At 36.0% G+C, this 27,798-nt stretch overlaps 1 protein-coding gene across 1 annotated transcript in view; it reads right to left on the reverse strand.

Annotated features, from left to right (window-relative positions):
* HMGCLL1 (3-hydroxy-3-methylglutaryl-CoA lyase like 1) overlaps positions 1–27,798 on the reverse strand; it is a gene marked incomplete at both ends in the record, with an annotated part of 82,151 nt that overhangs the window by 26,232 nt on the left and 28,121 nt on the right. Inside the window, 4 exons of the mRNA XM_081997631.1 lie at positions 6,462–6,650; positions 11,141–11,204; positions 24,216–24,364; positions 26,157–26,252. Of these exons, the coding sequence (XP_081853757.1) occupies positions 6,462–6,650; positions 11,141–11,204; positions 24,216–24,364; positions 26,157–26,252 (498 nt within the window). The remainder of the gene's footprint in view (positions 1–6,461; positions 6,651–11,140; positions 11,205–24,215; positions 24,365–26,156; positions 26,253–27,798) is intronic.

Raw genomic sequence — 27,798 nt, forward strand, 5'->3', positions numbered from 1 at the left:
AGAAGTGTCAATTTATTCTACTACACTACAGCACTGAATGATGGTACTTTGCAGAAAATGAAAAAGAGAGCATTTATTGCAAATAAAGAATTTTTAGTGTCTTTTTTTTTCTCTCTTTCTTGACATCCTCTTGAATGTCCAGTTTTCAGTTGCTAATGAGTTAGACAGCAGTTGAGAGATGTAGATGTATAAAAAAACCATAATCCTACCATAACTGTAGCCAATAGTCATTATGAAGAAGTTGAACTACTAATGATGAACATAATGCATAAGAGTCAATGGTAGATAAAACTGGGAGACAGGACAGAAGATTTAAATTCTTTATTCAAGGCTTGTGCATACACTTTGCTCTCTGTTTTACAGTGAGAAAGTGAAGGAATTCAGATATTGGTCAAACCTAGACTGTAGGCAGATAAAAAACAGTCCTAAATTTTGACCCTCTAAAATGGACCACTTATATCAGCAAATAAATAAATGTGCATACCTAAATTAAAGATGCTTTGAATTAATCCTGCTTTCTTTGTTCTCTTTCAAAGTCTTTGTTTTGTTACCCAGCATGCTATGGATTTTTTTGGTTGCTGTTTCATACTTAGAAAATCAGGGAATCAAGCATTTTTAGTCTTACTGTTTAATTTTTACTTCTATCATGTCCTCATTGCTCTCTCAAACACAGTATTTTGCCACAAAGCTCATCTAGTTTTAAAATCTCTCATAATTTTGTCCAAGCAACCATACAAAAGATCACAGCCCAGATACGGCTTTGCATTAAGATTATGAAAAAGAGGGAATTTCAACATAAACCCAGGAGAAACCTGTTGGTTTTAACTTTGTGTCGGTTTTGAAATGAAATCCAGAGAAGAAATCGGTACATAAACCTCAGGAAAACTAAACCAAAGGAAAATGTGCTTATGAGTTTTTACAATGTTAAGTTTCATAAAATGTATTTCAAAAAATTATCCTGTTGCTTCTTTTTAAACCAAGAGATTAAAATGTGGTTGTATGCATGCTTATAGGCATAATTCCATAAAAAGGTAACAAATCACCACCAGAAACCCTAGAACAATTTATATGTAACTAGTATACACATGTATTTGCCGCCTTCTTATTTGACCTCCCACCATTGCTATCCATACCTTCACGCTATTTTACTATTATTCTTTTTTATTACTTCTCTATTCTATTCAGCAACTCCAACTTGCATGGCTTCTGGCTGTACGTACTAGTCATTCACTGGGATAAACTAGCATGAGCCCTGCATCCTTGCACACATTTACTAAAATAAGTTGGACAAATCAAAGGTGAAAGAACTGACTGCCGGATACAAATGCTAAAAGTGACTTTTCTAGTACAGAAATATTCTTACAGATTCTATATTTATTTGGAAATTCATCATTATGGGTATATTCTTTCAGGTCAGTTAGTCCCAGAAATACAGGTCTAAAAACTTAAGAGGAGAATGGCAGAGAAAGTAGTCTGGCACCTAAAAGAGATGAAGTTCATGATACCCCTTCAGAAACAGACACCAATTCCTCAGGCTGAATTTTTGGGCTCTCTTTTTTCCCCAGCAGCATTCCCAGTGTAGAACTCTTAGGGCTTTGTGTACACCCAGACACCAATAAACGCTTTCTAAATTTAACTGAGTGTCAACATCTTGCCTCTCTGCAAGACAAAGCCTCCAGCTGAGCTCCAAGATCAAAGCACGAGACCTGCTAACTCTCACAGCTGCTGTATCCTCCAGCTTAGCACCAACTCCACTACCTGCCATTCAGAGCAATCCTTAAAGCTCAAGATATTGGTTGCTAGTTGCTCCTCTAAATACTCGATTGTCTCAGGCAGCAGCAAGGACAGACTGCTCCAGAAAGGCAGGCAAGCGAGGAGGCAAGAGTCACAGCTAGGCAAGCAGCGGCGGCAACCTCACCAAAAAGCAGTCAGGAAGTTGAGTCAGCAATTCAAGGTCAGAATCAGGTCTGGAGACTGTAACCAAGAACAGTCACAGTTCAGTGATCATCCAGCAGGTCGCTAGAGATGAGCCAGGTCTGAAGTTAAGCTAGTAAGTCAAGCCAGTGGGTGAGCAAGAGGGTGACAATCAGGAACGTACAAGACTGGGAGCAAGCACAATTAAAATGCTTCTGCAGGGTAGCTCAGGTGGGGGCCAAGTACAAGAGCTTCAGGTTTAAAGCTACCCCCAAGTGAAGGAGGAGGAGCCCCCCTGAGGGTCCTTAGAAGCAAGGAGCTCCTGGACAAGTGATCTGAGCAGTGAGCTGGCCTCTAACCACCAGCTGAAAGAAGTCTTGAGAGCCAGTTACTGCAGGCAAGCTCAATCAGCAAATCCTGTATTTGAAAAAAAAAAAAAAAGGACAAGCTAAGTACTAACTAGGAGATGGTTTTGGGTGGAAAAGTCATCTTGCCTAAGGCTTCACATGTAAGCTCATAAGAATCATGGAAAAGAGGAATTTTAAACACACACTGCTTAACTGAGGCTCTACCATTTCAGGCTGCTGGCCGTTGTGATGTCTGTTCCTGTAACACAGTGATCCTTGCAAATTAATAAACCATGAACTTCAGCATCTATATTCACATTCTTCTCTTGGCTCTTGCACTTAAAACTTAGCCATATCAACATTGACTGCCTTTGTGTGAATCTAGTCCTTACTACATAAGTAAACTGGAGCCACAAAAATATGCAAGTTGGTTAGCGTCTCCAGCATGCACCAAAGGGACTAGAATCTATTAAGTGACGAAGAGAAGAGGTCAGAAGCCATCTCTATTTGGATGTAAAAAAAAAAATTATTTAATCTTTAAAATTAAAGGATTTTGAAGACATTAATGGAATATTATTAAATATTTTAAACTCTCTGTAAGGGTATATATTTATATTATAATGTCTGTAATGAAAACCTGTATTCACAAATTCGGATTTTGCAGTGTGAACCTTGAAAGTTTCATTAGAGGCTTGCTAAATTCTGTTTATGGTACTAAAGTGTGGATTTTATTTCAAAATTCTTGTCTTCTGGAAAAAGAAAGGACTAATAAAACGTAATTTCATTTGGCAAATCATCAAACTCATTCATCTCATTGTGTCCAATAAGGTGGAAATGATTACACAAGCTGGTAAAAAACCCTGCTTCCTGTAAGTCATTAGACATTTATGTTTGTTTTCTCTAAGTCAGGATTTGATCCCAGTAGTGTAGGGATCAGTTTATACTAATGAATTACGACGGCAATTTGAATTTAATAAATTTCTATGGAATTACCATGCGATTGTTTCATTCATTGAGGTATCACTGCTGGCCAGAACACTTCTTTGCCTCTTTGCATATTCTTTCTTGTGTTCAGCTATTTGCTACGAAAACAGACAAAGCTACTTCTGGCAACTACACCAGCTATGCAAGAGAGTTCTGTATCACTTCTATTAAAAAAATTTCTCTTCTTTACCAATTTCTGTACACACTACAGGAGTCAATCGTCAAGGTAACTCATATCTCACCAGATCAACAATCTACCTTATTGGGGCCTCTCCAGCACAGAAGTTTCCCGTTCCATCTTTTTATCCTTCCTTGGAGGTCTGTAACAATTTCCTATAAATGTTTTACTACTTCTTTTAGCTATATTCTGTGTTTGTCACATTAGCTAACCCGCATATGTAACTTTACTTAAAATACCACAACCTCTAACTAGATCATTACATCACCTACCATCTTCTGAATTTGTCCCTTTGGTAAATTGTATACTCTGATATTTTAATATTAAACCAGGTAACCAAGAGCCAGTCATATTTCTACTTACAATGTTTAATATTTGGTTCTGAAGCATCACTTAATGTTCCTCACATTTTTACACAGATCCTCTTCTAAAAGAAAGTGAATTTCCTTTCTCCAGGCAAGGCTTTCTATCTATATTATTCACTTCAACAACTTTAAAAATTACTTATCCTTTAGAAGTTGCCTAATCTCTCTCCCATCTTTCACTACCTATCCTTTTGCTAAAACAACACACATAAAATCGAGTACTAAAATTACAAGACTACTTCCCTGCTAATTTCTTATACAGATACAGCCTGTCAGTTCTAGATGACTTTGGATCAGCCCCAAACAAAAGAAAATATTCTGGGTAGTATAATACTGCATGGAACAATGTGATCTGTATAAAAAATCACTTACTGAATCACCAGCACCTCTTTTTACTCCTAGGAGACCTCCCATCGAAGCAATGCCTGAATTAGTGTAGAGTGATTTGTGGCTTTCCAGCTGTCATTCATTAATTCTTAGGAAATACAATATACAATACAATAGTACTCAGACTGAGGTTGTAGTCTGCAATGTTTTAAGAAGAGTGTAATTTGTCTGCTGAAAGTTCTTTAAAATTGTTTTCAAACAATAACCGTAGCCCATTATTACTATAACCCCTCAAACATTTCACTCCCGACGAAATACGGTGTCGATCGCACAGACCCATGAAGGAGGAAGGGTAGGGAATTGCGTCCGTGGAGAGTCTTGTCTATGAAAGGAACTGCTGAGCTGAAGACAAGGGGTTTTACTCCAGTACGTTGCCCATTTGTGTTTCTTTGGCAGAGAGGAAAGCATAGGCAAGCCTAACAGCAGGGGTTAGAAATTACCTGGGCACTCTGATCCACTGGCTTTGGCACTTTGCCATCGGTCTAACCTGTAAAATTGCCCTGTTTTAGAAATAGTATTGCTTAGCTGTAATTCACCGCTAGCTGCCTCGTTTCTTTGACCACAGACAGGAGAGGATGTTGTGACGTACCGGCCCAGTTTGAGGATCCGAGAGCCTGGGGACCTACCTCAGTCAGAGAGACTGTGTAATGCCTGCTTCATCAAGGACTTTTGGCAAAATCTATGACAAGTTCAGCTCAGCCAAAAACACCGCACCTTTAGACATGCACTGTAGCAGAACTTGAGCACATAGGGAAGTTTTCTGGTGGGTCTCAGGCACTCCCACCTTCCCAGAAATCTGAGAAGGCTGCATAGGGATATTTTTAGGTCTATTGCTCTCTTGAATTTACATGTTAATTGGCCTGAACTGCACATTAGGTACTTAAGAGCTTTTTTCCCGTTTAACTCTTACACAGTTGATTTAAGAAGTAAGTAAAAAGTTAGGAGCAGGAGGTAAACTTGAAACAAGAATCACAACAAATATTGAGGTTTGAACAAAGCAGAGCTGTCTTTCAGTGTTTAGTAGGCACCATGACAGCAACTATTTTAAGGACAGATTTGAAAAACAATGCTTCAAGTATTTTTATGGCGCACTCCTCCCATGCTCAGGGGTTTTCATGCTTTTAGCTATTATATCTGCAACTGAAGTTAACTGTGAAATTAGCAGTTTATTTATCCCATGGTACATACACACACATTTGCAACAGTAAAAGTGAGTAAAGGTCAATAATGAACAGGGTGAGCAAAAGTTAGAGCCTTTTTTACCAGATCTTCTCATTCAGTATTTAATCAAATACCTGCAGAGATTCCCATATTGACACATTTCCCTGGTCCTTGTTGCTTATATCACTAATACTGTTAACACACCGCTGTTATTTCTAAACAAAATAATACAAACTCTGCCAAAATAACAAGTCAGGACAAAGGAAAGTTGACTTTAAAAAGGCCTGCCTGAATTGCAAGGAAGCAGAAGATGCCATTAAGTATAAAATAGAACAATAAAGGCCTACAATTTGTAAACAGCTTTTGGTTCTGTGACATTTAGTAAAAAGAGATCTCCTTAGGAATGCATTAAGAAATTTTTCAAGATTTTATCCTTACAAAAGCTACATTAGAACTTGTAGTCTGTTTTGTGTATTGTGTCCTATTCTTAAAAATAGCTAAACACAAAGGGAAAAATATCTGTTATGGAAATTAACTAATTCTGATTATTTAGCCACAGATTTGAAAGAAGATTAAATAGGATATAAAATCATTACTAACCTTATCTGGAAGGTACAACTGATAAATAAAAAAGCATACTGAAGGCATGTTAACAGTGATAAAATTATCTAGACCACTCTCTGTGTGCACATAATTACCGGTAATTTAGATTTATCCATCTGAAATCAAGATGTAATTATGCATTATTCTATTTTATATTTATACACCTCTGTAAAATAGAAAACAGATGTTCCTAAGAAAAGTGGAATCTGAGACATCAGAAAAAAATTATATTTTATCTCCTTCATTCATCCAAAATCAATGGAATATAATAATCACCACTGTTTCTGAGTGATTTTGTACGGAATTTAAGGTAATAAGTAGATAAGAACTGAAATTTTCTTGCAAAAACAACAGCAGTAATACCTGTATAAATCTGATGTGTGAGCAATACTTTCTGAAAGTTTAGTGAGTGCCTCTTCAATTTTCTAATAATTTCTGTAAGGATGGAATTTTTTTTAATTGTGCATTTTAATTAAACTAGGACTACTACTATCGTATCTATAAAATGAGAACCTGAGTTACCTGTATGGCTGTGAGAATATTGGCTAACGCCTGGCCATACGTGTCATGACAGTGAACAGCAAGAGCACTCAGAGGAATTTCTTTCATAACAGCTTCCAACATTCTTTTCATACTTCCAGGAGTCCCCACACCAATTGTGTCCCCCAGAGAGATTTCATAACAGCCCATACTGTACAGCCGCTTAGATACCTGATTAAAAACAGAAAAACACAAAGAGGTCAAGGTGAAAGAACATAAAATAGGCTCAAGAACATACATTAAAAAGGACATACTTCTGTACAGGTTTCAGGTTTTGATCCACCAAGGTGGACTTATGTACCAGAAACTCTATTCATTCTTGAAAACTGTCACCCAAGAAGAACATCCCATACAACCTCTTATTTTAAATTTATAGTTCTGCTTCTGTACATGGAATAACCAACCAAGCCAAAGCCGTCAAAAACTTGCTTTTGACTCTCCCAGAGAATCCAAATAAGCAAGATTTTACACTATGAATTAAGTTTCTGTCAAGTCCTTTCCCAACATTTTCCTTTCTTTGGGTATTTCTCAGCTATTTGGTTTTCTCAGTGTGATTTTCAGCTTACAAGTTGTGCAGGGTAAAGACCTGTCCCTTTGCTCATTGCACGGAGCCAAGCACATGGCTGAACTGAGACAATAAATAATTAACAAGAATCCCAATTTAGCTTGGCACTGAAAACATCAATGAAAACTGAAGTTTTAACACGTTGTAGTTAATACTAATTTTGCTTGCTTTTCATGAAATCAAACATTAAAACACTAACAAAGCAAAACCGTAACTTAATTAACATTCTAGCATTTAAGTTTTAAATTTTTTCTTAATACCAAACAAAATCCTAAACAAATAGTTCCTACTTATGTAAGTAGAGCCTTAAATGTTTCTGGAATTATGTCTTTGAGGAGTTCTCTGTATGAGTAAGAGATTTGAGGTCTGGCCCCATAACGTTTTTACGGAGAGAGACATACACTAGGAAGCACAAAATTATTTTTGCACCAGAAATTCTGCTTTAGAAACTGAATGTAGGAACTTCCTCTCTGAGATACACTGAATTTATTTGGAAGAGGTTTCACCTTATTTTCAGTTCCTGAGTATGTTTGTCACCTTTAGCATTCCCCACTGTGTATCAACGATCCCAAAAGGCCACTCCACTGGAACGGAATCCCAGTCTGGAAATTAACTGTTTAGAAATGAAAAAATATGACCTTTTTCCAAGACATCTTCAGTTGCACTGCACTCTGCTGTTAAAGCAATTCCAGGACTTTGTCAGCTTCCTCAGATATATTCACAGCAATCCGACTGACAAAGTGCTGCACCAGCAGTCTCAGAAGTGCTGGATTAATATTGCTGTTGACTTAATTCAAAGAACAGCTGAAAAAGAACTTCAAGTGATCTCAATCGTTCTGCTTAAAGCTTGGAAGTCCTGTGACTACTGCAAAGGTAGTAAAACTCTGTGCTTTAAAGTCAAAGAGCCCCTGGTTCGCATCAACATAAATTCAATATATTCTTTATGGAAGGGACATTCACCAGATTGCAAAAATGATTCTATCTTGCACCATATTTTTATACCATCAACACATGGCAGGTGTTTTAACTGGACTACTGTTGTAAGAAAAAGAAAGATCATGTGCAGTTAGAGGTGGATTACTTCTAGTTAATCCCCAAATTTCAGGTTTTGTTTAAGATCACAGTAAAAGAAGCAGACTGCATTTTTTTCTCATGTTCTTTTTCATTCATGATTCTAAGTTTTTCTAGATAAGCATTTTAGTGATGACAAAGACATTACACAAACTGCTAGAAATCCTGTTGCATTCACTTCTTTCCCATGGTCAGTCCTTAGGTCTTTCAGCTTCTGAAAATAAAGTTCTGAAAGATGAAAGAAGAGAAGGGCAAACTCTGCTAACAAGCTGAGCATCATCACTGACTTGTCATGATCTAACCTTAAACTGACCCTTAAAAAGAAATCTTTATTTAATTTCAAGAAGAATGTGCATGCTTGAAAGCTGAATGGGAGTTTTTCATATTGGATTTTCTATCGTACCACAGTAGGAGGCGGCCCATTAGTTAGAGTTTTGTAAGTTTTCAATGTGGATTTTTGGGAGGAGGGGGGGGGAGAAGAGAACACACTGTTTTGTCAGTGTAATCAGAATGTGATTACGAGCTTGCAGCTTTCTTGATTGAACAGGGTTGTGTTCTGCACCACTGAGCAGTTTTACTATGCATGAGTCTTGTGCTACTCCCCTTGGGAGCGCTGCCCTGACACCAAGCATTGATCAAAATGGGAGTTGGTGACCCAACACTGCAACCCCTTGGGCATGTAAACAATCCTACTGCTGGAAATAATATCTAAATCTATACTCTTAAACTGAATACAAAAGGTCATAATTGAGTTACAGATTATTTTAAGCAAATAACAACATAAAACCACATTGCAGTCCTTGTGCTGTAAGGGAAACTATGTAAAAATCCAACAGCATTCAAAGAGGAATAGGCACATTTTCTGTAGCTTGATCAGCCCGTATGCTGAATAATACTTAGAATGAATTCACTGCTCTAGGCTAAAAAGAAGTTAAGGAGAGAAAGAAGCAGGCAGAAAGGTAAAACCAGCCAAGTATATGACTGGAAGACAATGGATAACACAACTGGCTTCAAGGATGTTATACGGTGCTTCCAACAACTATCAAGCCTTATTTGCCTAAGGTTAAAATTCACAAACCACCGGATGATAAATAGTTAAACACTGACTCCATTTCAAGAAAAAGCAGAGTGATAAAAAGGATTATACAGTTTATTTTAATAGATATGAAACGTGGGGTTTTTGAAATAAAGAACCGTATGGATATACCAGATGGATTCTATAAGTCTGAAGGCATCTGAAGTTTGCATTCACTAGATAACTATGTGTAAAACAGTTATGTACCTAGTAAATCAGAAATGCATGTAGTCTGGTTAATGAGCCACCTCTCCTAATTGGTTTTGCTTCAGTTAAAAAATCTTTTGTTTAAAAAAACAGTAAAAAAATTGGTCACAGTCATTGTCTGCAGAAGAAAGCCTAAACCTTTCAATCATAGCTGCTGATTGCAATGCACAGTCAAGGGAGTCACACACTCCCATCCCGAGAAAGAGGATGACCAGAGAGGCAGCGCTTTGAAAGCATTCACCACTCGGCCAGTAATTTTGATAATTCGGATTCAGCAAATGATAAGTGCTTGTGTTTATGTAAAAGCCATTAACAGCTAATCAGATGCTTCTATATAAACATCAGTGCTTGCTGCATCAGGGCCTCAATAACTTTAATGAGGCAGCTTTTATTCTTAAAAACATACACAGTGGTGTTCAGGGACACAGGAAGATACTTGGATGAAGACTGAAAATAAAATTTCTGTGTCAGTAGAAGTTTTGAATATTAAGTAGCACTCCCAACTAGCAAACTGAAAAGGAGCTCTTCTGTGCAAGGAGAGTAGTTAAAAAACAAGCAACACGTGGACAGAAGCCTGTTGGGGAACATGATATTGCAGTAAGCAATTTACCAACAGCACAGCAGAACCTGTCAGCACCAGTCTAACCAAAGCTGTGTCACTTCTAACTTTCACTTCATATTAAACAAAATTAACTTAGAAATACTGAGTACCTTCCAATTTAGCTACTTTTTTCAGAGTGTGAGTATATGTGGCTGCTGCTGGAGAAGTATTGGCACAAGTTCCATCTGGAATGTATACTAGAAGAAGATGCACAAGAACACAACCTGAAAGCCACACATGCAGAACATAATATATCAGACAAACATTGACTAGCTGCTAGTGCTATAAAGAAAAAAAAAAAAAAAAAGGTTTGGAGATTCTGCTAGATCACCAAAAGTAGGTGATCAAGTGTAACAGGAAGACAAGTCTTTCTCCAGAAGGAAGGCCAGCGTGTTCTGCCTTGTGCCTCTTTAATTCTCTCCACTTTCTTCTCTACTGCCCATTTCAGTTTTTGTGCCCTCTTTGCCTTCCTGCAAAATTTAACACTTGTGTTTCACTCATTCACTCCTCTCTTCCTCTGCTGGAAAAAAAGGCTGGACGAAGACACCATCTTTCTTCTCCTTTATCCTAAATGGGAAAAGGGGGTGGGGAGGGAAGGTGCAGCTTATTCCACCATAGCAGCAGAACCACTTAGTTGTAGGAAATAAGTAAGTAGGAAATCATGTTGGGGATGAGTTCTGGTTCATGTGTCACTCACGTGACACTCGCCAGAAGCACAATGTTGTAGCAGTGGCTCTAGCAGCTGACAGCGCAGTATGCTTACGCCAGCATAAAATGGATTTAAAAGCAGATACCCTTTTGCAAGAGGCTGTGCTGGAAATCACCTCGTACAACATGGTGCACTGACATATGTGTTTGAGTCTATTCCCTTAAGTATTTCCTTACCTTGTTGAAGGAAACAGCACATAATATTTTTCCTCATGACTGATAACAATCAAAACATATTATTTTCCTGAGATTTGACTGCATATGGTTGAATGAGGTTATGCACTCAGTTTTAGTATTAGCTATGTTTTCTATTTGTTTTCCTTAAAATTTATCCGGTAAAAAACTTATTAGGATTAAGTAGAGAACATTACATATAGACATTTTAAAATGTATTTTTGATTCACTAAAAAGACAAGCCAGAAGTTCACTCTTACTTCTGCCACTTTAGCTGGTATGATGTTTCCTTCATATGGGCATCCCAATGCACATGACACATACCTACAATAAAAAGAACACACAAAGATACTTCTGTTTTATATATGCGTATCTGTATTCATCCATGTTATATATAAAAAAGGTTAAATATAATTTTGAATATTTAAGCCAATGTAGAATAAATATTTGAATGAAAGGTTAAAATTTCATCAGATGAAAATAACAGGTTTATCAATTTTCTTTTTAAATCACAGAACAGAGATTTATAGCTTTATTTATGGTCAGTGTCCGTCAGAAGTGGTAAAAGAACTGGCAATGCAGCTAAGCTAATGCTGCTGCAGAAGACTTCAATTTTTCTTGGTATTTCCTTCTGAACTTATAAGACCCAGCTCAAGTTTTGCCTTGCCTGGCCCACACAAGGTATTCAGGGAGGACAGCATTTTCTTCCTTGTGCCAGCTACCTGGATCATAGAGAGCAACACATAGACACAAGCAACTTACAGCAACCCCACCATCTCAAAAGTCATTAGAATTGTGATGAATGGGGTAGCTTTCACCCTCTATCTCTGTACTGGCATGCCTGTCCCCATGCCCCAGAAGACTTATAGCTCCATTGCAAGTTGTAGTTTAGGTATGCCTTGGGACAAGAAGAAACTGAGAAGCCAGACTGTGTCTCCCAGCAGCTACCAGCTCCACAAAGCACAAAAATTGAAAGCTACCACCAAGCCTCTATTGTTCAGTCTTAATGTTGTGTTAGCATAGAATTTGGTTTAAATTTATTTTTTAATGACAATTAAGAGCCATGAAATGCCGATTAAACTTCAAATTGTTTAGGAATAGGATTAAACTAACCAGAAAGAGCCATTCAAAACAAGTGTGACTGTAGACGGTTTTACAACAGAGGCAGGCAGAGTCCCAGTCCCAGTGGGAGGTTGCTCAACTGCTTAATAAAAGAACAAGAGCCTTCATCAATCCCCCATCATTCCCTTTCCCTTAACACTAAAGGATATAATGTAAAATTATATACTGTTTAATGCAAACAGAATTGAACAGATGCCAGTTTGTATGTAGCCAAGGTCCATAGGGTAAAGTATGTATTGTTTCTTTGCAGTCGAAGGAGAAACAGATTGATAGAATGTGAAATTAGGATGAGTAACAGGCAAAAATAAATTGTGAAAAAAAGTCAACATTTTAATGCATAGAACATATTCCATCCCCTATAAGAAGGTACAGCGTTGGCACAGTGGAAGTAGCAGTAAGAATGAAGTAAACCCTGAACCTAAAAAGAACTTGATTAGCCCTGACAAAGAAATGGAAATGACTTTTGTTTCCACAAAAGTGGTTGGGTCCATTACATTCTCTGCTCATAATTTTAGTCCAGATGCCTACTAGGCATGATTTCAATTATCTGTGTGTCATTATGAAAACCAGGTTTTTGAAACTTGGTCACGGACTTCATTAAATATCACCCCAATTTAGATGTCATTGTTTAAGTTTCAAAATTCTAAATTTTCTTATCTACATTAAAGTAGCTACTGTTAACAGTTAAACACTGCCCTGCTTTTCAGTGACACATAACTCAAAAACAATTCAGGATAATTTCCTTATATTTTTTATGCATACACAGTTTTTCAAATAAAACCAAGCATGAAAAATTTCAGTCCCAAAGGATTGCTATTTCCATAACACTAGAGTCCTTAGAACTAGTGAATACACAGACTTCTACTGAAATTATTTTGCAACATCACCCACAGCACTTATTACGGAGTGAGCAAGAACAGTGTTAAATACAAAGTAAATGCAAAACATACAGTACGTATATGCACATGTTCCCTTTAATTACATATATCCTTACATGTTCCTAACGGCTACATATGTCAGATCAAGAAGACATGCATTTGGTAGTGATAATGGGACATGAATGACATCTGGAATGGAGTAGGGCAAACAAAAGTAAAAGCAGGCCAAAAGGTATCTAGAGAACAAGGGAATACTCCCTGTGGTTCACACCAGTGAGCAGAAACTCGCTCAAGCTCACATAATTCAGCTGGGCCTGCTGGGGTATGAAAGTATGTGGTGACCTGAGGAATCTGCCTACTACATGTACAAATCTGTTTGAGATTATGAACTCTCTGCATGCTTATACCATTGCGACTAGACTGACATTTTAAACAAGGAAAATATGATAGAGATAATCTATCTGGGCATCTGATATGCAATATTAAACTGGAGAAAAAAGAATTTGACAGGTAAAGAACTTCCTACCAGAGAGAGAACAAAGTCCTGTGGGGAATGAAAGAACTGTTTTTCAGTAGAGTTCATCAAGGATGAGCTTGGGAGAATTTTATCTAATATTTTCATTTAATGAATTGCCATTAAAAGTAGAGATGTGGTGATAAATTTAATTTATTGATACTGTCAATACCAAAAAAAAGCACTGAGGTTCCATGCAGAAAGGACAGGAGCAATAGAAATGGGACTCAGTTGATGGCAATGACAAAGAAAGTGAAATGCTTAAAATGAGGCTGTAAGAGTAAAATGCACTCCAAACATATACCAGGATAATAATTTTCAATAGAGGACATAACATATAAATTCCATTTGACAAGGTCTTGCTATATTCTTATTGGAAAAAGTAATGCAAGCTGGAACAGATGCAGGCAAGGGCTGAGTACAGCTAGCAAGGGGTACAGAGAGCCTAGCATATGAAAGGAAAAAATATGCATGTCTATGTGAAAGAGGGAAGATAATCAGGTGTCTGGTTTGATCATTTGCCAAGACATCTAGACTTCAGGTGGGATGCTTTGTAATTGCATCTGTGTGGTTCCAGATTAATAAACCTAGTGAGAGGAAATGTTTCAATAGGAAGGTAGATCTGTTATCTACAGATACATTTGGCTGCTACATTTTCGTGTATGAAATAACCCATAAGGCATTAAAAACACAAGGGAATCCAGCCAAAAAAAGAGTCCTAAGACCTCCACTCACACCCCTCCAAAATGGGAGGCAACTTTGAAGAACATGCTGAAGAACTGCTTAAAAAGAAGAAAATTAACAAGACAGAGCCATAGAAAGCAACAAAACCCACAACTTTAAAGAGGAGTCTGGTCAACTGCAAACACTACTGACAAGTCAAGAAGAATGAGGATAGACTACTGTTTCTGAGATCTTGTCATCAGGGAGTTTGGTGAGAGCTGTTGCAGTTGCAAGGAAGGAACAGAAGCCAAAGTGTAGGAGTTCTAGGAGGGAATCACAGAAGAGGGTCTCCAGACAGTAATTATAAACAGCGCCTTCAATGAGTTTAGGAACGAAGAAGAGATAGGCGATGAGGTATGATATGAAGAACCAAGTAGGGTCAAAGGTGCAATTTTTAAGAGGCAAATGCTTGCTTATGTTGCAGTGGAAAAGAGCCAGAGGACAGTGAGAGGTTAAGAAAGAGAATAAGGGAGGGGAGAAATAAGAGGAAGAACAGAACATGGGGTCACCGGGGCAAGTGGAAGGGGTACAGATGGAAAGGAGACAAGAAACTCCTGCTGCTCTGACAGTGGAGTAGAAAGAGAAAAGATTAGGGGAGGGAAGGGAGAAGACAGTAACAGAAGGAAAAGCATACTGTATCTATTTTTCCTTAGGAGAAAAAGCAAGATCCTATGCAAAGAAAAGCAGCAGAGGGAAAAAGAGTGAAGAGTTTGAGCAATGAGTTACAGAGGCAACTGGGATTTAATTTGGGGATTCAATTAAGTTGGAGAATACAGCTGTTTTCTAAAAACATGGCAGGACTGAAAGAAAAAAAGACTTTGTAATGAAAAAGACTGTCTTGGTCTCAGGATATTCACCAGAGACACTCCACAGTATGAGAGCAGAAGCAAATATCTGGGAGTTCACAAAGCAGACTCTGTGATGGAAGTGTTTAATTCTAAGTATGTGCTTAAAACTTTGCTAAATCAAGGCCAGACGTTTTAGTAGCTTGACTATGTCTTTAGTATGCAATCAAGAAAAGAGCCCATGCAACCAGAGGTGGAAAGAAGGACCTGCAATAAGTGAACATATCTATACAGCTGCTTTAGGAACACACAGGTAAATGCTGGTTTGCTCACTTAGGTTCTGTGAAAACAGAATTCCTCCCTTTAATAAAAAGCAATAAAAAGAGGTTCTCTACTTGTTTCACCTGGCAGAGTGTACCAAGCCTCTTGCCTGTTCTGCAGAATTCACTGCAGGTGAGTATCATTTGATCTTCTCCTAAATTGTTTTCTAAGCATATAAAAACAATCAAAAAAATAAACCCCAACAACTTTACTGTGTAATATTTTGGACAAAAATGCTGAACAGCCTCTGGGGATGGGGAGGGAGAAGGAAGAGGAAGAGAGTTTTCAATTTCTTCCAGTAAGCCAAAACTAAATTGCAATGTTCCACAAATGGTATAGACAGTGTAAGGTCCCCACGATCAAGGTCACTAGGAATGGTGATAATCACCACACCAGCCCAATGACTGTGAAGTGCAGGATATAAAACCACAAACAGGGTAAATGAGCAAACTTTTCATAACCAAAGTGTGTTAAAAGGAAAATGAATCCAAGCAGAAACTGAACTCCACATTGTAATCAGCCCTTTGTCAGCTTGTTTCAGCAAGAGTTCCAGAGCCAGATCCACAGCTGCTACCACAGCTGGAAGCACAGAGCCTCCTGAGAAGCCAGTTGCAGACTCAGATGCTGCTGTTTCCTGTTTATTATTATAGTGTAAGTTTGCATATAATTTACCATGTTCACTGCAGATGTATTTATTTTTATTGGATGTTCGTGCTAAACTGTATATGCCTATCATTTGGTGAATTCATAATATTAAGGTTGATATATTCTGTCTCTTTGCAAAGGAAGCCATTTGTTAAAAAACAGGCCATCTTTACTGTAAGGAGAGAGGAAATACAAAGAAGAGAAGAGAAAAAGGAGATTCTTCCAGAAACAGAATCTCTAAGCCAAGTCCAAAATTTGTAAATGAGGCCAAAATTATTTTTCCGCGTTTGATTTGGAAAAAAAAAAGAAAAAAAACCCCTCCTCTACATGTCTTTAGTGCCCAGTTGCGAGTAATATATATGCTATTCAAAGTGAATCCTATACTAATATTTTTTATTATTTTTAGAATGCCTAGAAAACACTGTTAAATCATAAAAAATGTTCTAGAAAATAACTTATTCTTTCAAAAGAACAAAACTGTTACTATAATGAAGGGACACTTAACCACTTGACTTCTAGTAACTATATTGAATTATCCATGGAGCAATCGGTAACATACTAGCAAACACATTGCATTGTTACCTTATAATTTCATACTAACATTTTAAGTCTGCTTTTACACTACCCTTTAAGAAGAAACAGGGATTGTTTTGTTTTTTTAAAAGCAGCTCTCCTGGCCTACTAATAATATTTTCTATCTGCAGGCACGAAAAAAATGGGTAAAAGTTGGTATAAAGTTATTCCTAAGGAAAATGTCTCCTCTTACATAGTGCAATCATCCAGTATGACAGCGTTAGTACAATGGCTCCTACATATTTTTCTTAACCTGTCCTCACTACAGAGAAATGCAGCAAGTCCCCACATCCCAGCAGTCTCCAACTTCTCAAACTTCTCCAGGGGACTGTGACCAGCTGGGTTAATACTGTGTAACCCTGTAGATTTCTTTACCATCCGCATACTAAAATGTGTCGCTTCCAAGTCTATTAAATGTTCATCTACATTTTCTTGTTCCCATAATCTCAAATATAAGCTCAGTTATAGTGACATGAAGGTGTTAAATTGCTTTTACTATCTAAAGAAGTGATAATGGTATAAATCAACCTATTATCTATATAATTGTGACTATGCTAAACTACATGGTATAGTCCAAAAATGGAGGCTTAAAGCAATGCAAAAAAACATGTGTACTCTGGCCCTAAATATTCCAGAATACCAGAAAATAGGAGTTCTAAGTTTCTGTCTGCATTCGTAAAACATATGCAGCTTTAAACTGTATTGATCTGTGCAAAACTGAATTGTTGGAATTTATCTCATGGTACTTCTAATTAGGTATATAAAATACAGTATTGTAAGGCCATCCAAATATCATGAATTAAGGTATTTAAGATGAACTGTAATAAAAAAGAGGATTATCGAATTGAATTATAAAGATCAGATTACCTTGATAATCAGAAGTTTCAGATAATCAGGATGTTTCTTTATAAACAAAACAGACTTCATTATCAGTTTCCAGAATTACTTGTTATAAAGTACATTAAAATAAAACTGATGTGTTCTTCCACACATAATTTTTTGTCAAAATAAATGCAAATATCACTAGCACATGATAAAGATAACTAAAATCAATTCTTTCTCTTTAAGACACTATTTTGTGTCTTACCTTGTGTATTAGCATCAAAGTAAAACGATAATTATTTCCTATAATCAACAAGGAATTATATCTGTTGTGAACTGTAATCTTTATTATGACACAATCTAAAAGGTAATAATAATACTGCATACAATGGTTTGTTTGGTATCTATTTTTCATAGCAAAAAATATTGTTATATTTCAAGTATATCAGCCAGTATATGAATTCTATACAAACACAGATGTAAGCCAAATATTGATACATTTCAATATGCTTTTATGTATTGTGAACTTCACCACACTGCTCATTCTTAAAAGACATAAGACTATGAACAAAGGAATTACATACACCAGTTTAAAATTAATGTGTGATTACATATGCTTTAATTTATGAAGCAGCAGCTTTGTAAGGAAATGCTTCTAGAGTTATTTTACAGCAAACATTTGCATCTGTTTTTCTAACGCTGAAGCTCTAAATATTTGCATACACATTCACATTTGCACATGCAAATAGTCCAAATGGCCTTTTTCAGGACTGGGACATAAATACAGCTTTTAATTGCTGGTCCTGGAGAAGGGTTTTTTAGTAGAGAAAAAAAACTTACAACCTTTCAGCTCTTATATTCCCAGTTAATTTTTTTCAAGATTAAGACAGCCCTATAGAGAAATGAATGTTTCAGAGGGAGATCGTCTGACTTCATTTCACTGTCACAGGACACAAAGTGGGTAGTGAAGTACCATTTGTGGAAAAGGGGGAAACACAAGTCCTTACCTTCTTACTGTTCTATGGTACTAATTGCAATTTATTTCTATGTCTTTTTAAATTTTGGAATACATTAACTTGGAAGAATCTAGCTCAAGCAGAATTTACTTAACATTCTCTTCATACGTACATTAAAAATACATTTAAATTAAAACACAATCCAAGTGACTACTTGCAATTACCATTTGCCACAGTTTTTCATCAATCCTGGCTGCTAGGCTTAATCTTTAATCACTAAAAAAGATGTGATATTTTTAATAGTACCTGCATTACACATTAAAAGATGCAATTCTAAAACCAGCAGTATTTTGTGTCATTTCACATGCAAAATATGCATAGTAGTAATTAGCTGACCACATAGTTTATGACTGATTTGGCTCAGTGTCTTTACAGAATGTGTCCCAGATGTTACTGTAAAGTTTTTATGCATGTACAAAAAAACAAAAATAAAAAGCCCTTTACGATGCTAATAAATAGTCTAACTTCTAAGACCATACGCAAGATTTCAATTCTTCATAAATATTTGAACTAATTTAGTAAACATTTAGAAAATTGTGTACTGTGCTACAGATTTTAAATGTGACAGCTGACAACATAAATTTTATGAATGATGATCAAGTCAATGTTAGTGCAGCTGTAGCAACAGTAAGACATGCAAAAGCTGAAAGTTTAGTTTCAATTGTTCGAGTGCATTTTTCATAAGATTCAAGGATTGCCAATGATTTATGCTCACTACATAAATTCTAAATTGCCAGTAAAAATAGGAAATAAAATTTGAACCCCTTAAAATTATTTTTGGAGGTATTTTTCAACTGCACAAACAAGGAGTTAGGGAAAGGCACTAAATTATCCATTTCCTGCAAATAAATAACACTTTAAATAATAATAGTGCTTTAGAAAGGAAACAATGTCTATATTGAAATTAATATAATTACAATTTCTGCATATTAATACTTTTATTACCGAAGTAATTCAAGCCTACAAAATTTATATTAGAAGCCAAAAAATGTAGTCCTGGGAGCTTGCTTGAGCAAACGCTGCAGGTTTTGGCCATGGTTCTTTAAAAACAGCCAGTCTCTATAAGGGTGATTAAAAGCAAAATGTTGATTCCCAGTGCACAGAGCACAAATCTTCGTCCATATAGTCCACAGCTTCATTTTGTTACCTTGCAGCACAAAGCCTATTAGTACATTTCTTATATCTATTGTAATTTACATAAATTACAAGGTGCTAACCTTAGCCTATGCACAGGTAGGATGGGATTCATCTGTTCTCACTTGTGATACCAAAGATAATAAACTACAGCCTATACCTGAGACAGGACATCTATAGGATGACTAACACAGGATAAAACGCAAGCTCCTTTGCAGCCAAAGGATGGATCATCTGGAGAGCAGTGCATCTTACCCTACAGCAGGTACCTTAAAAAGCACATACGACAAATTATAGCCTGAAGGCTGCCTATTTCACTCTAGTAACAAGGAAATTCAGGATGAAAAGCTCAGCCTTGTTGTGTGGTCATGCTCAGATTTGCCTCATGTTACAATAATTGCAAATAATATACAGTTATTTTCAGTAAATAGAAGCCACAAAACAAAATAAAATCTGAAACTGATCTTCTCCTTGAAATTAAATAACAACCAGCCAAACCATGAGCACCAATTCTAAATACTGAATGTCAATGATGAATTATGTACCAACCCATCCTTTTGTTTCCAAAATGCTGGGTTTGAGGTCATGCAACAGAAACTCCCAAATTACAATTTCTGAAACTGTCAGTTTCTGCCCCTGCTTGACTTGTCTATGTGATACTTACAGTTCAGGATATAAAGCATAGAGAACATGGCATAAAAACCAACTTGGCATAAAGAACAACTTGCCATAAAGCCTTGACTGTCTCGGCCTTTAGAGAATTTTGCATGGAATTGGGATACAAAAATGCCATTTATTTTATCTGTCACTAAAAGCAGCTTCTTCAGTAGCAGCTAAATACAGGATTATAAATCACAGGCTTTGATAGCTAATACTTTTTTGAGTGTTTTACCTCCAGGAAAAAGTCACCTTGATTGCACTGCATATTTCTATGAAATCTCTGTTTAAGTATTACTTTCTGATTATCTTTTCCACACCTTTATTTATTGTGGAAGAGAAGCCTTGTGTTTTATATCATTAAATACAATGTAAAACTCCACAAATCTTCTAAATATACTGCAATATTTGGGAACAAATTAACTACTTCCACTCAAGTCCTAATGAATTCCCTATAGTAGTGCAGGCTTTCGTTGTGTGTTAGTACCAGAGAAAATTATGGTTTCTTCTTCTAGAATTAAGTTGGAAATGATGGTCTGCTTCCATAATCTTCCCCCTCACAAGCAGCTGACATGTTGTAAACAGATTTATTTGCTTCCTGGATTTGGCATTCAAAACTGCTGCTTCTTCTTTATGTGTATTTTTTAATTTTTTTAACTGATTAAAAGATTTAAGTGCACCTTCTAGAGCTTTGTTCAACTGCTCAGAGATCTACCATTAAAAAAAAGTCCTTCTGAATTCTGCATTTCTATGCTTATGCTCCTGCTATTATTGTTCCAGTCTTCAGAATCCTACTCAACAAAAGACAGTACACTGGAGCCTAAAATAAAGTACTGAGATAGATGGACACTAAACAATCCATTTTTTTATAATTTCTGAGCAATCATTCAACCTCAATGCTTCCTACAGATTCCTGTAACTCTGCAACCCATGCCGAGTGCATCTGAATAAGTATGAACATGCAGGAACGAGACTCAATCTATCACAATACTTGGTAATTATTCTCTTGAAAAAGTCTTTGTCTAGACTCTGATCCATAGCAACATTTTATTTCTCATTAATTACTATTTTTCCTCCTCAAAATCTCCCTGGAAGGGACTTTTTAAAAGTGCACTCAAAGTCCAAATGGATTCTGCTAACCAGTTCTCTTTTATCTTCTAACTTACTAGCATGCTCAAAACTTTCTTTTCAATATTTTCATATACTGAAATCCATGTTCAATGGATGTTTTAGATACTCAGAATTAATACCTCAGTTAGGTTTTTTTGTTATGAAATAAGGCTCAATATTCTGCAATTTAGATTCTCAGCAAATTTTGAGCAGATGAGCTACTTTATAATTGAGTTATATTAGATCCCCCTGGAACAAATACCAGACAGTTCTCTCCTAAAATTTTTGATTTGTTGAAGTGTAATGTTAGTCCAGCATCTTATCTTCTGATGCCTCAACATATAATTTTCACTGGATAAATTAGTTCCCAAGCTAATATCCTGTGATGAAGACAGCTGTAACATAACTATAAATGTAGTTTCTCGTCAATATGCTTATCCTCTCTAATTGGATTCTTTACTTGGTTATAGTCCCACAAATCAAATGATTCTGCCAATGGCTTCCTACTTCTGAATGATTCACTTTTCTTAGACCTGTAAGCCTAAGGAAGAAAGCTATAGCTGGAATGAACTGACATCATTTTCGTTCACCATTTCGAATCTGTTCACTTTGTCGCATTTCTGACATTAAGCAGCCCACTGTTGAAGTGTCGTGTAACATACTGCACCTGGCACGACATACTCAATAAAAATACGGCATGTACTGTGTAGAGTTTGCCTAGGTTTGCATATTGAAGTGAAATTACATATCCTTGTACTGGATGCAAAAAAGTAAGTATTTTTAAAACATAATCTGTCTGTATTTTCTATTTCTCTTCATCTCTGTACTGTTGTTTTTTTTGTTTGCTTCATTACCTGGTTCTTGATACCCCTCTCTTTGTACATCTTTGCTTTATTTTCCTTCTTTTTATTCTTAATTATTATAATATTCTTTTTTTTTTTGTGGTCTGCTTCAGTTTGACCATTTTCTGCCTCTTGCTTCTTCCTTTCTTGAACATGCCTTCCCATCCTGCTGCTTTCTCATTTTTTTTCTGCTGTGTGCATAAAAAAACCTGCCACACACAGTTCATCAGATAGTAGACAATAAATGCATGGGAATGTTGTAGAATCCTATCAAGGGAACGGCCATTTCCATCACATCACTCTATCAGTGCCAGAATAACTGCTACTGGCGTATTACAAATGCCTTAGACATACAATCTGTGGAAAAAAAGCAGCAGGTTGCCACTTTCTTAAACACGTGAAAACTAATGCACAGAAGGTAAGTTAACATTTTAAGCTCCAACATCAATCTAGAGTACACCATAGGGACTTCTTCATCACCTGCAGCTTACGTCTTCTGGACCAGTTGGAAAGTCCATTTGCTGACACCCAGAGCTATCCAGAAACATATACAATGCATAAGCTTTGAGGACTCCCTTGATGGTTGGTTGCCTCTGTTGTGCCATTTGTTTGAATTTTGTTAGTGAAATACAGGAATATGAAACAGAAACTATTGTCTGACATGTCTAGACATCTGAGAAAACCAAAACCCAAAAGTTTAGTGTAAAAATATTTACCAGTGCCTAAGGTTTGTTGCCATACACATGCTGCCTTTTCTGAATTGACCGCTTATTCCCTTATCCACACCTATCTGGGACTAAAATTCAGGCATCCCTCAAATTGCTAGTTACGTTCTCAGCTCAGAATTTAGTTCCAGAAAAACGTAGCAAACAGAGGTGGTACAGACCTTCAATACAAACAGACCTCTTATAAGAGAAGTTGCTCAGGAAGGCAACCCTGACTGTACCTGACAGATTAGCAGCTAGGTAGAGTATTTAAACTCTGGTACAAGTTATTGTCTCTTAATACAGTGAAAGTTCTTACTTCTTTATTCAGTGATTTTCCATCTGAAACATATAACCAAGCTAGGGAATAAGGACCCAAGCATTTATGAGCTATCCTTGGCTGGAAGTGTGTGTGTTAAAATCCTTGGGTTGGACAAAATGACCTCCAGAGGTCTCTCTCAACCTAAACCATTCTGTTATTCTGTGATCCTTTGAGGCTGAGGTATAACTAGAAGTCAGATCTCCCTTTCTCAAGGCAAATGCTCAAACTACCACACTACTGTGCAAAAAGTGAGCAGTAGCATTACCTCATCATTATTTCTGGAGGAAAGAGAGATCCCAGTATTTATTCCCAGACAGATTTTCAGCAGTTATTCTCTGAGGTATCTACCTCTATCTATTTTCAAGTCCAGGTATTCTCTGATCACGATATACTTTGTACTATCATGATATACTTTGTACTACTAGTAATCCTCAATGAATCTCACTGTTGAGTTTCTCCTTGAACATATGTAAGCCTTCTTGCATTCACAAGGACCTTCACAAATAATCTTAAACAAGTAGCTCTGTGTAATGCAAAAGAAAATGGAAATTAAAAAGAAAGACTGTTCAAGGGCGGGTACCATTCATGATTATTTTAAGTTTAAAAGAAGGTACTCTAGAGAAAGATAAATACTGGACAATTCCTGAGTTTCGTGAACTAGAGACTCCAAACTTCAATGTCTGGAGTTTTCAGAATAACTTATATCAAGAATATTTTTTTCTTAGGAGTAAATTCGTTCTGTCATTTCTATACCTTGATTCTACAGTCTATGAAGTGACATATTACCAATACTATAATAAAATAAAAGTATGCATGGTATTTTTTAAGGTGCAGACAACAGTGTTATGAGTTCTCAGCAGCACAAAATAAATTTTATTCTGTCATCTGTGATGATAAAAATAAATTTGTATAATAAAATGGGTATGTTTATACATACAGCTTATTTTTTTCAATTTCCAGAGGAAACTAGCCACCATTAACAGTTACAAAACATAGAGCAAAATGGTTAAATATATTCAATCTTTTTACAAAAATGACAGTAAAGACTATTATTTCAATTAATCTACAAGGTAAAAATTTGGTAGTCTACTTCTCTATTGGTACAAAAAAACCCCCTATAACAGCGACTCAGATAACTCTGTATTACTTAAGAATCTTTATATTTACCCACGCACTGGAATATTCATATTCCTTGCAGATTTAGCAACTTCTTCAAATTTTTCTATGCTTTCTTCAATTGAACAATTAATATTCATTTTGCTAAAAGATTCAGATGCTGCACCAAATACTGAGACTTCTGTAGCCCCTGCCGCAATCTGAAAAATACATTTCAATAAAACAGGATCATAACATTATATTAAAAGGTTAGATTAAGCACTTACTTCTCTACAACATTCTTGAATTTTAAAGTACATTATATCATCCATATTTAAAATATAAGTTGCATTCCAATTTTTTTAAAATCTATTGCATAAAAACAGATGGAATCAAACTTTGAATTTATTCACTATGGCACTTTTATTTCCTTCCTCTTCTTAGCAATTAGGTAAACATATTTTTAAAGTGATAAATGATAAAGGTACTAAGATGTAGGAAATCATATGAACCAACTATGAAAATAACAATGATTGATAGTTATATTCATTTTTCAGAGAAGGAAAAGATCATATAACAACTCTGAAATATTCATCCTCTGTAAAAAGCCTGTTCCTCATGAACGCAGGACGCTTAGGAAAGCTCTCTGCCTGCATGTGCGTAGAGCAGGAACAATAACCAACAGGGATTTCCTTGTTAGAGCCAACTCTAGGATCAAGGACTCCATTGGTCTTGGTGTCATAGTTGATATGGATAATATGGAAGATGTGTATGTGAGAGTCTGCTGAGAAAAATTCTCAGAGCAAATACCAGTCTAGAAAATGTGTAAATGTGGTGACTTCACTGAAGGGGCAATTACCCTGATCTTGTACTCAGTACCTCAGTACTCACTAACATGAGGCAAACTAGGATGCTGAAAGCCAAATGAAAGGAGAATAAAACATTTAAGCTTAGGAGAATAGCTAGTTAATTAATTCTCATTCTCCAGTGAGAGTAATACTCTTGTTCTATGAAAAAGAATAGAGCTTTTCCCTTTTCTCTCTGATTCTGCAGGTTAATGTCTAAGCTTCAGCAACTCATAAAAACGAATATCCTTTCAAATAGAGGGAAGAAAAGAAAAACATTAGCAAGAAAGAACTCAGCAATAACCTACAACTTTTTTTGCATTGTTTTCCTTTCATTATATCACTAAATATGGTATAGAAATATAGCAGATTTAATTCAACTCATACAAGCTACCATTGCAGACAATGCTGTGGCACTATAAAGCTGACTATTGATAGTTAACTTGCCTATGTACAGGATTCTTTTTTAATAGAGTTTTCATATGCGGTATAAAAACTGAATGATAAACTACACCATAAATGACCATCAAGCAGTATGCTATCCAAACACAGCCTGTCCTATATCAAGACAAAAGCATAGAAGCATGAAAAATTTTCAGAAAACAAAAAATTGTAAAGTTTTGACTCTCAATGTGTATGTTTTAAGAAGACTGAGCTGCTCCATTTTCACAATTCCAAACACTTCAAGTCTATAATTTTGAATATTTATTTTGTATGAACTGAAAAAATTTAAACTTTCAAGCCCTACCAAAATGAAATGCAAAATTTAAGAAATCTAATACATTCCTATAAAGCATTTTCATTTAATTGACTCTTCCCTCATTCTTCTTCACTACTTTCCAATAAGAAGACACTCTACAGAAACTTTTCTAGGGCCAACAAGTCAAAGGTGGTGAAGGAATTGTCTTTCTCTTTATACACAAGCATCATTTATAGGAGCTTGCAAAGACTTTTTGATCAATACTTCCATTAAAGTATGAATATATAGAGCTTAACATCACTCTGTGAATTTGCCCATTTTTCACAATGAAAACTGAGAGTTTTTAATTTTAAAAACTACAGCTTAGTTCTAACAGGACAGGTTATATGACATTAAATAGCTAGTTTATGGTACTGAACTGAAAGTGTCTCTGAACATGAAAGAATAATCTTCTATGAAGTCACTTACAGCAGAATGAAAACCTTGAAGATTAGGTGTGAGAACAGGATATTGGACTCCAGGATGCCGCTCAATGCCCCTCATTACCTCTTTGTGATCTGCCATCTAAAATATATAAATAATTGGTATTGATCAGCAGTTATTTTCTGATTTTACATAACTAAGCAGAAATTGGTTCAGACTCTGTTTCTTCCTTCGTTAGGTATAGAGTTCATACAAAAAGGGTAACAACAAAGGAATTAAATGGAGGTTATATAAGCACTCTTTTTTTTATTTCTTAACTTTTGAGTATTTGAGTTGCAAGCTCTCCAGTTCTATATGAATATAGAATTGGGGCTAAGATTTCAACAGTGTTTCTTTTTGTGTATATCTGTAAAAACATAATTTACATTATAAATTGATAGACTTATGACCATGTTGATCATTGCAACTTTAAGCTTACCTCAATGGACGAAATAGGTGGAATTAACAGAATAACTGACATTTTAAAACCATCCAAATCTTGAAAACTTCAGCACTCTGATAAATGCAACTTCACAATCTTAAGCATAAGTGAACCTGAATTACTCAACACTGTAATCAGCATATTTGAAAAGACTAAGCACAAGTCTATCTTTAAAAATATAGTAAATTCCAGTTCTCTGTGTAGTGTAATATTTTAATATACTTAGAATTTTCTTTCAAAAGAAGAAAATTCTTCTTTATTATACAAAGGTCAAAGACCATTACTTTATTCAGGCATTTGTTTTCCTTAGTCTTCTCTCACAAAAGAAACTCTACCTTTTTAAGAAATTCTTACATTTTTCTCACTCTAGATTAAATATACTCCACATACTAATCAAGAAGATGAATCAAAGACTTATTCGTGTAATAAACTGTAGATTATTTAGACAAGCACATTCTCTTGAAAGAAATGGAGGAAAAATTCGTTTATTTTTTAATGGTGTGCCTGCTTGAAAACAATACAGTTAACAAAACATATCGCTTATATTTCACATCTTACAGATTTTGAGTTTTAAAAAAGAATAGTGTATTTTAAATGCTTTTTAAATCATCTCCCATAAAAGCAAACCTTGCAAGTGAACAATATTAAGTTGGATTTCTGATTCCTTACACAATGATGAAAAGTCATTTGAGGAATACTGTATTAAAAAATATATGAACTACAAAGCTTTTGTTACTCCTTATTTTTAACAGATACTTTGTCAATAGCTTTGCAGTACCACAATTTTAAATAAGTGATATTAAATTATACCAGATTATTAAGTGACCATCATAGAATCTTTGGGTTGAAAGGGACCATTAAAAGTCATCTAGGCCAACCCCCCTGCAGTGAGCAAGGACATCTTCAACTAGATCATGTTGCTCAGAGCCCCGTCCAACCTGACCTGGAATGTTTCCAGGGATGGGGCATCTACCACCTCTCTGGGCAACCTGTGCCAGTGTTTCACCACCCTCACTGTGAAAAATTTCTTCCTTATATCTAGTCTAAACCTATCATCTTTTAGTTTAAAACCATTACCCCTTAACCTACTGCAACAGGCCCTGCTAAAAAGTTTGTTCCCATCTTTCTTATAGGCCCCCTTTAAGTACTGGAAGGTTGCAGTAAGGTCTCCCTGGAGCCTTCTCTTCTCCAGGCTGAACTCCAATT

The sequence above is a fragment of the Phaethon aethereus genome (assembly GCF_964289735.1).
Source record: "Phaethon aethereus genome assembly, chromosome: 3".
In the NCBI taxonomy this organism is placed as follows: domain Eukaryota; kingdom Metazoa; phylum Chordata; class Aves; order Phaethontiformes; family Phaethontidae; genus Phaethon; species Phaethon aethereus.